The sequence below is a fragment of the Seriola dumerili genome, unplaced genomic scaffold (assembly GCF_002260705.1).
Source record: "Seriola dumerili isolate Sdu_G_001 unplaced genomic scaffold, Sdu_1.0 BDQW01000550.1, whole genome shotgun sequence".
Lineage (NCBI taxonomy): Eukaryota > Metazoa > Chordata > Actinopteri > Carangiformes > Carangidae > Seriola > Seriola dumerili.
Window position 1 is genome coordinate 1243483 of NW_019174805.1, and position 14622 is coordinate 1258104.

Sequence of the window (14622 nt, forward strand, 5' to 3'; positions counted from 1 at the left end):
CAGTTCAACAGGAAACCAGCAGCAGCAGCAGCTCAGAGCAACAAGCTGCCAAACCAGGAGAAGTTCCCTGTGACGTCTGCACTGGAACCAAAAACTGAAGGCCCTGAAGTCCTGCCTGGTTTGTCTGGCCTCCTACTGTGAGACTCACCTGAGCCTCATCTGACCATGTCAGGCCTGAAAAGACATCAGCTGATCGACCCTGTGGAGAACCTGGAAGGCGCAGAGTGTGTAGAATCACGATAACTGCTGGAGCTGTTCTGTAAGACCGACAGATGTGTGTCTGCCACGCGCTCTGCACCTATTCAGACCACAAGGCTCATGATGTTGTTCCTCTGAAAGAAGAATATGAAGGAAAGAAGGCTGAGCTGAAGGAGACAGAGGCTGAAATTCAGCAGATGATCCAGAAGAGACGACTGAAGCTTCAGGAGATCAAACGCTCAGTGGAGCTCAGTAAAGAACGAGCAGACAGAGAAACAGCAGAAGGTGTTCAGGTCTTCACTGCTCTGAAGGAGTCTGTTGAGAGAGGCCAGGCTGAATTCATCAGGACGATCAAAGAGAAGCAGAGAACAACAGAGAAACAGGCTGAAGACTTCATCAAAGAGCTGGAGCAGGAAATCTCTGAGCTGAAGAAGAGAAGCAGTGAGGTGGAGCAGCTCTCACTCTCTGAAGATCACCTCCACCTGATCCAAAGCTTCTCATCCCTGAACACTGCTCCACCCACCAAGGACTGGAGGGAGGTCAGCTTCTGTCCTCCATCATATGAGTTGATTTTAAGGAGGTCTGTGATTCAGCTGGAGCAGACGCTCAGTAAACAGATGAAGAAGTTTTTTGAGGCTCAGCTGAAGAGGGTCCAGCAGTATGCAGTGGATGTGATACTGGATCCTGATATAGTCCATCCCAAACCCACCCAGTCTAATGATAAGCAGCAGGTAAATGAGCGTCGTGTCTGTAGATGTGTCTTATCAAAGCAGGGTTTCACTTCAGGAAGATTTTACTTTGAGGTTGAGGTTAGCAGGTGGTCTACATGGACTTTAGGAGTGACCACCAAATCCAACATGAAGGGACGAATCACACTGAGCACCAACAATGGTTTCTGGACTCTATCTTTGAAACAGCGAGGTGGGTACCATGTGTCTACTGACCCATCAGTTTGCCTCCCTCTGAAGTCTCAGCCTGAGAAGGTGGGGGTGTTTGTGGATTATGAGGAGGGTCTCGTCTTCTTTTATGACGTTGATACTGCAGCTCTTATCTATTCCTTTACTGGCTGCCCATTCCGTGATGAACTCCACCCATTCTTCAGTCCCTGTGATAATGAGAGTGGTTTAAGATCCTTTTGGTTTAATTGGAATCGACACAGCTTATGTTTACATTGAGTGAACATCGAGTGTTACTCCTCAGACAACATTGGGTGTGTCTTTGAACACAGACTGTGTTGAATGTATTACCATTCTCAAAACATTTGCAAATCCGACTGTGTAATTATTTTAGATTCTGCATGTTTACATTCATGTTAACTAGGAAGCAGTCTTCCTCTGTCTTGCTTTTGTTGGCACATTGCTATATTTCTTGACGCACCACCACCTCCTTCAGATCAACTGAACTGTGTGAAATCAATGGCATTAACATTGTGTCAGACACAGGGACCCACTCATAGCTCAGACTCTGAAGAGTGAACCTTTCAAATAGACATTGATATGGTTTATTTATGGCTATAATGTGCCACTTTTCCAATCCTGAAAGTTTTTCTTTACATTACATTTTCTTATAAGATGGTCCATTGCTTCTTCCTTTTGCCTGAAGTCTGTGACAACTGATCCCCTGTAATGTAGTCTATTCTTTTATATAAAGTACCTTCACTATCTTAAAAATGTGGTGAAAAAATAAGCTTTTACAGAAATCACATGTCTGAGCGGGAAAGTCAAACCATCATTTTTTGTATGTATGAAAAGTGTTAGATTTTGGTACAAATGACTAAATTTCCTTTTATGAATCCCACAGAATTTAGTTAAATGTATTTTCTTACATTATGGTAATTTTATTGAAATAAATAAAATGAAATGGAGAAATCTGGGAGGGTTGTTCATCAGTTGATTCAGTTGTTTTGTCTCTCTTTAGAAATATACGTTTTCATGTATCATCACACAATTCAACTTTGTAAGCTTCTCTTGATTTAATTATATCACTCTGGGTACATGTAATATCTCCCAAAGTGCTGTTCTTACAACTGTTTTTACTGAGTCCTTTTCAGTGTATCTAATGTCAGATTATATGTGGTGTGAGATGATTTAATGTAATGTAAAGTTCTAGTTTTTGTTCAGTTGTGTTTCAACAGGTGATATGAAAACCTAAGCTGTGTTGGTAGAGAATAAGTGACAGCTGAGGACGCCCTCTAGTGGGGTTTATCACAAACTGCAGCTGGAGGTCACACGAGGACACGCTGTGTATAAATAGAAAAAAGTTGCAGAGTCATAACTGCATATCAGACAGTTAATAAACTGAGTTTTAATGCAGTGATTTTGATGTTTGCTGCTTTTTTTCTGTTTCAACTTTGTAAATGTAACAAATATAGTGAATGTAAATGTCACCAATAAATAAAACATGATTCCAGTGAAGTCTTTGATCTTTTCAGTTCTTTCTCAGTGGAGGGGTCAGAGTCAGATTTAAAGCTTTCTGCCTTTCTAAAGAGGGTGTCGGAGTCTGTTGATAAAAAGATGAAGTTGTTTCATTTCTTTCTTTTCTTATGTTGTTGGTTTATAGTTGTATGTTCTACAGACTGTATCAGACTCCTATTGCAGATATAAAGATCAGTAAAAAGTAAATATTCACCAAGTTTCAAAGATAAAGAGTCAATAAAACCTCTCATACAGAGCTGCACTGAGAGGCGGAGCAACACTGAAATATGAGGAGAGTTTCAATGTCTCATTTCAGAAATGAAAGTTGAAGTTAGTCTGAGCGAAAGCAGAGCTGCAGTCGAGACAACTCTCTGTTTCTCTCTGAAGGAAAACTAAACTGAATCCATCATGTCAAAACTGTGTTTGTCTGATCAATAGGAGAACTGCAATAAGACATGTCTCTATTTTGCTAAAAAAAAATCCACTTACTGAATTCATCAGTCCTCTCTTATAAACACAGCAGTGATTCTTCCAATCACTGGTCAGTACAGTTGATAATATTTCTATATTGAAAACAGCCAACATTAATCCTAAAATTCACATATAGAGGTCAGAGGTCAGTGTTCGTTCTCCATCACACAAGGGGACTGTGGTGAGAGCTGTGATTCAGCTGGAGCAGACGCTCAGTAAACAGATGAAGAAGGTGTTAGAGGCTGAACTGAAGAGGGTCCAGCAGTATGCAGTGTATGTGATACTGGATCCTGATATAGTCCATCCCAAACCCACCCAGTCTAATCCTAGACAAAAGGTAAAGGAGGATTTGGTCTGTAGATGTGTCTTAACAAAGCAGGGTTTCACTTCAGGAAGATTTTACTTTGAGGTTCAGGTTAGCACGTGGTCTATGTGGACTTTAGGAGTGACCACCAAATCCAACGTGAAGGGACGAATCAAACTGAGCACCAAGACTGGTTTCTAGACTGTATGTTTGAAGCGGCGAGGTGTGTACTTTGCTCCAGCTGACCCATCTGTCCTTCTCCCTCTGAAATCTCAGCCTGAGAAGGTTGGGGTGTTTGTGGATTATTAGGAGGGTCTGGTCTCCTTTCATGACGTTGATACTGCAGCTCTCATCTACTCTTTTACCAGCTGCTCCTTCACTGACAAACTCCACCCATTCTTCAGTCCCTGTCTGAATGATGGTGTTAAAATCCACACCAGGGACATCGAGTGTCCAATAACGTGAAAGTAAAATTATGCTCAACCCACTGCGCCACTCGACGCCCCTGCACTGAATGCTTTTGTTATGTTCTACAGACTGTAACAGGCAGAAACAAAGGTCAACGGAAAGTAAAAATTAATGTTGCAAAGAGGGAATAAAATCTTGCTGACAGAGCTGCAATAAAAGATAAGGACAGTTTCAACGTTACATTTCTTTAAATGAAAGTGAAAGTATACATATATACAGTATACGTATATGCATAACATGATTTGAAGTAGAGGGTTTCCAGATCAGCCGAGGATTCCCCATATCTTACGTTTCATTGTAATACGGATACATATCACTGCTTCTCATGCAAACATCCATGTTTGTTTTCTGTGTGTTTTTTATGTGCAGTCACACGACTATTTCACCAATAAAAACAAAATCATTTGAGTTGGATGTCGTCAGTTTATAGTTACAGTAACAAAGATCAACAAAAGTTTGAATCCATCTTGTTTCAAAGGTATAAAGAGTCAATAAAACCTCACCTACAGAGCTGCACTGAGGTGGAGCAACACTGACAGATAAGGAGAGCTTCAGTGTCTAGTGAAAGTTAGTTTGAGTATCAGGAGAGCTGCAGTTGAGACAAGTATCTGTTCTTCTTTCAAGAAAAACTAAACTGAATCCATCAGGTTTTTCGTAACAAAACAGCACAGTCGGATCCAAACACTGGTGAGTACAGCTGATGAGATTTATTGTGCTTCAATTGCTATTGACACAAACCTTAAAAGTTCCCACCCAAGGTTGAAACCAGGAGTCATTTTAAACTGAATCGGTGCGTGGGTGGGGCTGTGGAGGGAAACTGTGACAATTCCCTCTTTTCTTATCCAGATCTCAACTTTCTGTTTCTCTGTTCTCTGTGTCATCGTCCTCTCTCTGTACCTGCTCTTCCTCCTCTTTGTCCAAGCTGAATCCCTGATTTCACCAATGGTTGGAAAATAGTCTCAAACTCACAGGAGCTCAGTGTCTGTGAAGATCCTCAGTGATCCAGGTCGTGGTGTTTCTGAGGCTCTGCTCAGACCTGCATTAACATGTGTCTTCAGTGATTCAGTAAAATATTTTCGGTTCATTATGAAACTGTGGGGGGACTAATGAGACTGTGGCAGAGAACGTCAGTAGAGTGGCCGGTCCTTTAATGTGGCCCAGGATGCATTTGTGTCCACACTGCTAAAAGCATGTGACACATGTGGCCCAGACCTCCTCCGAATGTGGTCTGAGTGATCGGATCTCAAATGCGTCGATGCATCCAACCAGGCGCTTGTCTCCCCCTCCATTATTTAGAGTAGGTGATATAAGTACATAACCTGCTCAAAATCTTTTACAAATGCCAATAGCATGGAGGGGATATTCATGTCTGTCCTCAGTCCCTTCTCTTCTTTCAGTGCTCTCCACTGAGGAAAAGCCACACCAATGGTAACCCAGGTTTGTCCTTCGCTGTCGACCTCTTTCTTTTTCAGACTGTAATCCTTCCTCTGAACGTAGAGTTTCACCATCAGGAACTTTTGTTGGACACTTCCTGTTTTCAGTCATACTCCTCCTTGCTGTAGACTACTTCCTCTCTGTTGCAATGGTTGCTCTTATTTTCATTGCTGGTTGACGTAAAATGCATCTCTAGCAGTAAAGGTACACTACCAATCTGTGTAAGCACTGATTGTGTCGCAATTTCATTGACATGTGCCCTTTGTGTTTGCATTGTGCCGTTTTCTCAGTAAATTTAGTTCTCAGTTGTGTGAACACAGAATTCAGGATAAAGCTGCTTCCACTAATCACAGTTTGATATAATTAAATATAATAATTAAATTACCTAAAGTTCTGAGATTACAACTTTATTTTTCTTTTGTTCACATTGTGTTCACAGTGTGTCGACATGTCTGCTGCCAGCTGTCTGCTGACTGAGGATCAGTTTCTGTGCTCCATCTGTCTGGATGTGTTCACTGATCCAGTCACCACACCATGTGGACACAACTTCTGTAACAAATGCATCACTGAACACTGGGATGTTAATGTCCAGTGCCAGTGTCCCATCTGTAAAAGACTTTACAACACAAGACCTGAGCTGCATGTAAACACTTTCATCTCTGAGATGGCTGCTCAGTTCAGACAGTCAGTTCAACAGGAAACCAGCAGCAGCAGCTCAGAGCAACAAGCTGCCAAACCAGGAGAAGTTCCCTGTGACGTCTGCACTGGAACCAAACTGAAGGCCCTGAAGTCCTGCCTGGTTTGTCTGGCCTCCTACTGTGAGACTCACCTGGAGCCTCATCTGACCATGTCAGGCCTGAAAAGACATCAGCTGATCGACCCTGTGGAGAACCTGGAAGACAGGATGTGCACGAATCACGATAAACTGCTGGAGCTGTTCTGTAAGACCGACCAGATGTGTGTCTGCACGCTCTGCACCTATTCAGACCACAAGTCTCATGATGTTGTTCCTCTGAAAGAAGAATATGAAGGAAAGAAGGCTGAGCTGAAGGAGACAGAGGCTGAAATTCAGCAGATGATCCAGAAGAGACGACTGAAGCTTCAGGAGATCAAACGCTCAGTGGAGCTCAGTAAAGAACGAGCAGACAGAGAAACAGCAGAAGGTGTTCAGGTCTTCACTGCTCTGAAGGAGTCTGTTGAGAGAGGCCAGGCTGAATTCATCAGGACGATCAAAGAGAAGCAGAGAACAACAGAGAAACAGGCTGAAGACTTCATCAAAGAGCTGGAGCAGGAAATCTCTGAGCTGAAGAAGAGAAGCAGTGAGGTGGAGCAGCTCTCACTCTCTGAAGATCACCTCCACCTGATCCAAAGCTTCTCATCCCTGAACACTGCTCTGCCCACCAAGGACTGGACAGAGGTCAGCTTCTGTCCTCCATCATATGAGGGGACTGTGGTGAGAGCTGTGATTCAGCTGGAGGAGACGCTCAGTAAACAGACAAAGAACATTTTTGAGGCTGAGCTGAAGAGGGTCCAGCAGTATGCAGTGGATGTGATACTGGATCCTGATATAGTCCATCCCACACCCACCCAGTCTAATCCTAGACAAAAGGTAAATGAGGATTTGGTCTGTAGATGTGTCTTATCAAAGCAGGGTTTCACTTCCGGAAGATTTTACTTTGAGGTTCAGGTTAGAAGGTGGTCTATGTGGACTTTAGGAGTGACCACCAAATCCAACATGAAGGGACGAATCACACTGAGCCCCAACAATGGTTTCTGGACTCTATGTTTGAGGCAGCGAGGATGGTACTTTGCTCCGGCTGACCCATCAGTTTGTCTCCCTCTGAAGTCTCAGCCTGAGAAGGTGGGGGTGTTTGTGGATTATGAGGAGGGTCTGGTCTCCTTTCATGACGTTGATACTGCAGCTCTCATCTACTCATTTACCGGCTGCTCCTTCACTGACACACTCCACCCATTCTTCAGTCCCTGTCTGAATGATGGTGTTAGAATCCACACCAGGGACATCAAGTGTTCAATAATATGAAAGTAAAATTATGAATCACTGGTAATCACTCATTCTTTGGTTTATTATTCGTTTTGATATTACCATGGGTTTTTCAGAACAGAGCTTCTACCTATATTTGCTGGAATTGGAGTAACTGAGGAATGTGAAAAATACAATGCCTTCCAGATGTTTGAATATGCCAGCATGTATATCTACCAATGTGGCATACATTACATTAGTGCCTGCTCAGTCAAAGAGGATTTTTCCCATTGGTCAATATTATGTTGTTTGTTGAGCAAATGGCCAATCATGTTCTAGTCTATTGTCTCTGGGAAATGCATAAAAGGTGAAATTTTGTCTTTCTTTTCTGAGATACATCATTTTGGCTCCTGTAAAGAATATGTGTCCCACTGAACACTGTATTTTTCTAATCCTCAACCCACCAGGGTCTTGTGTGCCTATTGTGTTCAGAGTGATTATCAGCAGTTTCTGTAACAATGACAACGAGTAGAAACATTAGATTTCATTAGAAAAAAAAATTCAGCGTCATATGACGTCCGATAAGATGGTATTCGTCTTTTTTATGCTATTTTAAACACTTTTCTATATCATATTCCTTCTGCTCCTTCTGTTGGAAATAATCTGTGATAACTGATCCTATGTAGTGCAGTCTAGTTGTCTCTATAAAGTAAAATCACTGCATTAAAAACTGTTAAAACATTAAAAGAATGTGGTGAAAAGAGATTTAGCTGAAATCCTTATATTTCTGGGTAATGAACTTAAACTATTGATGTTTGTATACGTAAAAGGTGTTGGATTCTCAAACAAAATCCAAAATGCTTTTTTTCTGATGTTGTCTCCAATAAATAAAACATAATTCCAGTGATGGTTTTTTGAGTCCTTTCTCAGTGTAGGGGGCAGAGTAAGATTTAAAGCTTTCCAATTTTTTTAAGGGGATTTTGGAGTCTGTTGATGAAAAGATAAAGTCATTTTTGTCTTTTCTTGCACTGACCTCTTTTAAAGTATATATTTTTGGGGCTTTTTATGCCTTTATTGGATAGCATAGTAGAGAGAGACAGGAAATGGGGAGGCAGAGAGAGGGGGAATGACATGCAGTGAAGGGCCGTCCGATGCGAGATTCGAACCGGGACTGACTGCAGCGAGGACTGTAGCCTCTACATACTGGGCGCCTGCTCAACCCACTGTGCCACTCGACGCCCCTGCACTGAATGCTTTTGTTATGTTCTACAGACTGTAACAGGCAGAAACAAAGGTCAACGGAAAGTAAAAATTAATCTTGCAAAGAGGGAATAAAATCTTGCTGACAGAGCTGCAATAAAAGATAAGGACAGTTTCAATGTTACATTTCTTTAAATGAAAGTGAAAGTATACATATATACAGTATACGTATATGCATAACATGATTTGAAGTAGAGGGTTTCCAGATCAGCCGAGGATTCCCCATATCTTACGTTTCATTATAATACGGATACATATCACTGCTTCTCATGCAAACATCCATGTTTGTTTTCTGTGTGTTTTTTATGTGCAGTCACACGACTATTTCACCAATAAAAACAAAATCATTTGAGTTGGATGTCGTCAGTTTATAGTTACAGTAACAAAGATCAACAAAAGTTTGAATCCATCTTGTTTCAAAGGTATAAAGAGTCAATAAAACCTCACCTACAGAGCTGCACTGAGGTGGAGCAACACTGACAGATAAGGAGAGCTTCAGTGTCTAGTGAAAGTTAGTTTGAGTATCAGGAGAGCTGCAGTTGAGACAAGTATCTGTTCTTCTTTCAAGAAAAACTAAACTGAATCCATCAGGTTTTTCGTAACAAAACAGCACAGTCGGATCCAAACACTGGTGAGTACAGCTGATGAGATTTATTGTGCTTCAATTGCTATTGACACAAACCTTAAAAGTTCCCACCCAAGGTTGAAACCAGGAGTCATTTTAAACTGAATCGGTGCGTGGGTGGGGCTGTGGAGGGAAACTGTGACAATTCCCTCTTTTCTTATCCAGATCTCAACTTTCTGTTTCTCTGTTCTCTGTGTCATCGTCCTCTCTCTGTACCTGCTCTTCCTCCTCTTTGTCCAAGCTGAATCCCTGATTTCACCAATGGTTGGAAAATAGTCTCAAACTCACAGGAGCTCAGTGTCTGTGAAGATCCTCAGTGATCCAGGTCGTGGCGTTTCTGAGGCTCTGCTAAGACCTGCATTAACATGTGTCTTCAGTGATTCAGTAAAATCTTTTCAGTTCATTATGAAACTGTGGCGAGACTAATGAGACTGTGGCAGAGAACGTCAGTAGAGTGGGCGGTCCTTTAATGTTGCCCAGGATGCATTTGTGTCCACACTGCTAAAAGCATGTGACACATGTGGCCCAGACCTCCTCCGAATGTGGTCTGAGTGATCGGATCTCACCAATGGTGACCCGGGTTTGTCCTTCGCTGTCGACCTCTTTCTTTTTCAGACTGTAATCCTTCCTCTGAACGTAGAGTTTCACCATCAGGAACTTTCCTTGGACGCTTCCTGTTTTCAGTCATACTCCTCCTTGCTGTAGACTACTTCCTCTCTGTTGCAATGGTTGCTCTTATTTTCATTGCTGGTTGACGTAAAATGCATCTCTAGCAGTAAAGGTACACTACCAATCTGTGTAAGCACTGATTGTGTCATAATTTCATTGACATGTGCCCTTTGTGTTTGCATTGTGTCGTTTTCTCAGTAAATTTAGTTCTCAGTTGTGTGAACACAGAATTCAGGATAAAGCTGCTTCCACTAATCACAGTTTGATATAATTAATAAAATCATTTAAAGATCTGAGATTACAACTTTATTTTTCTTTTGTTCACATTTTGTTCACAGTGTGTCGACATGTCTGCTGCCAGCTGTCTGCTGACTGAGGATCAGTTTCTGTGCTCCATCTGTCTGGATGTGTTCACTGATCCAGTCACCACACCATGTGGACACAACTTCTGTAACAAATGCATCACTGAACACTGGGATGTTAATGTCCAGTGCCAGTGTCCCACCTGTAAAAGACTTTACAACACAAGACTTGAGCTGGATGTGAACACTTTCATCTCTGAGATGACTGCTCAGTTCAGACAGTCAGTTCAACAGGAAACCAGCAGCAGCAGCTCAGAGCAACAAGCTGCCAAACCAGAAGAAGTTCCCTGTGACGTCTGCACTGGAACCAAACTAAACGCCCTGAAGTCCTGCCTGGTTTGTCGGGCCTCCTTCTGTGAGACTCACCTGGAGCCTCATCTGACCATGTCAGGCCTGAAAAGACATGAGCTGATCGACCCTGTGGAGAACCTGGAAGACAGAGTGTGTATGAATCACGATAAACTGCTGGAGCTGTTCTGTAAGACCGACCAGATGTGTGTCTGCATGCTCTGCACCTATTCAGACCACAAGTCTCATGATGTTGTTCCTCTGAAAGAAGAATATGAAGGAAAGAAGGCTGAGCTGAAGGAGACAGAGGCTGAAATTCAGCAGATGATCCAGAAGAGACGACTGAAGCTTCAGGAGATCAAACGCTCAGTGGAGCTCAGTAAAGAACGAGCAGACAGAGAAACAGCAGAAGGTGTTCAGGTCTTCACTGCTCTGAAGGAGTCTGTTGAGAGAGGCCAGGCTGAATTCATCAGGACGATCAAAGAGAAGCAGAGAACAAGAGAGAAACAGGCTGAAGACTTCATCAAAGAGCTGGAGCAGGAAATCTCTGAGCTGAAGAAGAGAAGCAGTGAGGTGGAGCAGCTCTCACTCTCTGAAGATCACCTCCACCTGATCCAAAGCTTCTCATCCCTGAACACTGCTCCACCCACCAAGGACTGGACAGAGGTCAGCTTCTGTCCTCCATCATATGAGTTGATTGTAAGGAGATCTGTGATTCAGCTGGAGCAGATGCTCAGTAAACAGATAAAGAAGGTGTTAGAGGCTGAGCTTAAGAAGGTCCAGCAGTATGCAGTGGATGTGATACTGGATCCTGATATAGTCCATCCCACACCCACCCAATCTAACGATGAACAACATGTAAAGGAGGGTGACAACTGTAGATGTATCTTGTCAGATCACAGCCTCACTTCAGGAAGATTTTACTTTGAGGTTCAGGTAAGACGGCGATCTATGTGGACGTTAGGAGTGGCCACCAAGTCCAACATGAAGAGACAAATCCCACTGAGCCCCAACAATGGTTTCTGGACTGTAAGTTTGGAGTACTTAGGTTGGTACTTTGCTGCTGCTGACCCACCAGTCCATTTGTCTCCAAAGTCAAAGCCTCAGAATGTGGGGGTGTTTGTGGATTATGAGGAAGGCCTAGTCTACTTTTATGACACTGATACTGCAGCTCTCATCTATTCCTTTACTGGCTGCTCCTTCACTGATAAACTCTACCCGTTCTTCAGTCCATGTCAGACTGATGGTGTTAAAATCCACACGGCTAGGGTACAGAGGGGTACATTGTTCAACCCGGTCTTGAGGCAGCGACTAGGGCTCAAATCCAGCCCAGACCCTTTGCTACATGGCATTCCCTCTCGCTCCTTGATCCTTTCCGTTCCAAATAATCTGTGATAATTGATCTAGTGTACTCTAATTGTTTCTATGGTGTACAATCACTATGTTGAAGTGTTAAAACATAACGAAAAAAAAACGTGGCAAAAAGAGAAGCTTTTACATATCTGGGTGGTAAAGTCAAAATGTTTATTGTATTATGTATAAAAAGTGTTGGATTCTCAAAGAAATGAATAACAGTCATCATGAATCCAACAGATTTTAGTCAAATGCTTTTGTCTCATGTTGTGGTAATTTTATTTAAAATAATAAAACCCAATGGAAAAATCTTTGATGGAGATATGGTCAGCTAATTCAGAACAGAGAAACAGGCTGAAGACTTCATCAAAGAGCTGGAGCAGGAAATCTCTGAGCTGAAGAAGAGAAGCAGTGAGGTGGAGCAGCTCTCACTCTCTGAAGATCACCTCCACCTGATCCAAAGCTTCTCATCCCTGAACACTGCTCCACCCACCAAGGACTGGCTGAAAGTTGATGTCCGTCCTCTGTCACACAAGGGGACTGTGGCAAGAGCTGTGATTCAGCTGGAGGAGATGCTCAGTAAACAGATGAAGAAGTTTTTTGAGGCTCAGCTGAAGAGGGTCCAGCAGTATGCAGTGGATGTGATACTGGATCCTGATATAGTCCATCCATCTACTCTTTTACTGGCTGCCCGTTCCGTGACGAACTCCACCCATTCTTTAGTCCCTGTGTTAATGAGAGTGGTTTGAGATCCTTTTTGCTTTTTTCAAATGCATGCATCTTATATTTACATTGAGTGAACATCGAGTGTTACTCCTCAGACAACATTGGGTGTGTCTTTGAACACAGACTGTGTTGAATGTATTACCATTCTCAAAACATTTGCAAATCCGACTGTGTAATTATTTTAGATTCTGCATGTTTACATTCATGTTAACTAGGAAGCAGTCTTCCTCTGTCTTGCTTTTGTTGGCACATTGCTATATTTCTTGACGCACCACCACCTCCTTCAGATCAACTGAACTGTGTGAAATCAATGGCATTAACATTGTGTCAGACACAGGGACCCACTCATAGCTCAGACTCTGAAGAGTGAACCTTTCAAATAGACATTGATATGGTTTATTTATGGCTATAATGTGCCACTTTTCCAATCATGAAAGTTTTTCTTTACATTACATTTTCTCATAACATGGCCCATTGCTTCTATCTTTTGCCTGAAGTCTGTGACAACTGATCCCCTGTAATGTAGTCTATTCTTTTATATAAAGTACCTTCACTATCTTAAAAATGTGGTGAAAAAATAAGCTTTTACAGAAATCACATGTCTGAGCGGGAAAGTCAAACCATCATTTTTTGTATGTATGAAAAGTGTTAGATTTTGGTACAAATGACTAAATCTCCTTTTATGAATCCCACAGAATTTAGTTAAATGTATTTTCTTACATTATGGTAATTTTATTGAAATAATTAAAATGAAATGGAGAAATCTGGGAGGGTTGTTCATCAGTTGATTCAGTTGTTTTGTCTCTCTTTAGAAATATACGTTTTCATGTATCATCACACAATTCAACTTTGTAAGCTTCTCTTGATTTAATTATATCACTCTGGGTACATGTAATATCTCCCAAAGTGCTGTTCTTACAACTGTTTTTACTGAGTCCTTTTCAGTGTATCTAATGTCAGATTATATGTGGTGTGAGATGATTTAATGTAATGTAAAGTTCTAGTTTTTGTTCAGTTGTGTTTCAACAGGTGATATGAAAACTTAAGCTGTGTTGGTCGAGAATAAGTGACAGCTGAGGACGCCCTCTAGTGGGGGTTATCACAAACTGCAGCTGGAGGTCACACGACACGCTGTGTATAAATAGAAAAAATGTAGAGTCATAACCGCATATCATAACTGAGCAACAGCTGCAGTTGACACAAGTCTGTTTTCTTTGAAGGAAAACTAAACTGAATCCATCAGGTTTTTCTCAACAAAACAGCAGAGTCGGATCCAAACACTGGTGAGTACAGCTGATGAGATTTATTGTGCTTCAACTGCTGTTGACACAAACCTTAAAAGTTCCCACCCAAGGTTGAAACCAGGAGTCATTTTAAACTGAATCGGTGCGTGGGTGGGGTTGTGGAGGGAAACTGTGACAATTCCCTCTTTTCTTATCCAGATTTCAACTTTCTGTTTCTTTTTTCTCTGTCTCATCATCCTCTCTCTGTACCTGCTCTTCCTCCTCTTTGTCCAAGCTGAATCCCTGATTTCACCAATGGTTGGAAAATAGTCTCAAACTCACAGGAGCTCAGTGTCTGTGAAGATCCTTAACATGTGTCTTCAGTGATCCGATCATAAGTCAGCTCTAAGCACTTCAGTTCACACCCGGCTTTAAAATACGTCCCCACATGTGTCTTGAGTGACCATGTGGTATGTGTTGTTGTTTTGGAGAGAGAGAGAAAGAGAGAGGGAGGGAGAGAGAGAGAGAGAGAGAGCAATCATGGTTGAGTGAATCAAAGCGCTGCTCCCGCTCTACAGTGAAATAAGGTTTTATCCAATTAAAATAGTAAAATATTTTCGGTTCATTATGAAACTGTAATGGGTGAGGTTTGGACCCAAAAGCAGCACTAGAACCGATGATTGGTAATGACTTTTATTGTTAGCAGAAGCAGGTAAATAAACACAGTTCAATTCAAAAGGGAATGGCAGTCTTTGAGGGGCTTGGGGAAAATCCGAGGGCCCAGAATGAAGCTGTGGATGAGGCAGCCGTACCAGGCAGAGGGTAGGTCGGAACCAGGCAGAGGAC

At 42.1% G+C, this 14622-nt stretch overlaps 2 protein-coding genes across 2 annotated transcripts in view; both read left to right on the top strand.

Annotated features, from left to right (window-relative positions):
* Positions 1-12273, top strand: part of LOC111235939 (zinc finger protein RFP-like) — a 22435-nt gene extending 10162 nt beyond the window's left edge. Inside the window, exon 3 of the mRNA XM_022764514.1 lies at positions 11735-12273. Within this exon, the coding sequence (XP_022620235.1) occupies positions 11735-11869 (135 nt within the window). The 3' untranslated portion in view covers positions 11870-12273. The remainder of the gene's footprint in view (positions 1-11734) is intronic.
* Positions 12274-13745: 1472 nt separating this feature from the next.
* LOC111235941 (zinc finger protein RFP-like) overlaps positions 13746-14622 on the top strand; it is an 8730-nt gene continuing 7853 nt past the window's right edge. Inside the window, exon 1 of the mRNA XM_022764517.1 lies at positions 13746-13836. The gene's annotated coding sequence lies outside the window, so the exon portion shown is untranslated. The remainder of the gene's footprint in view (positions 13837-14622) is intronic.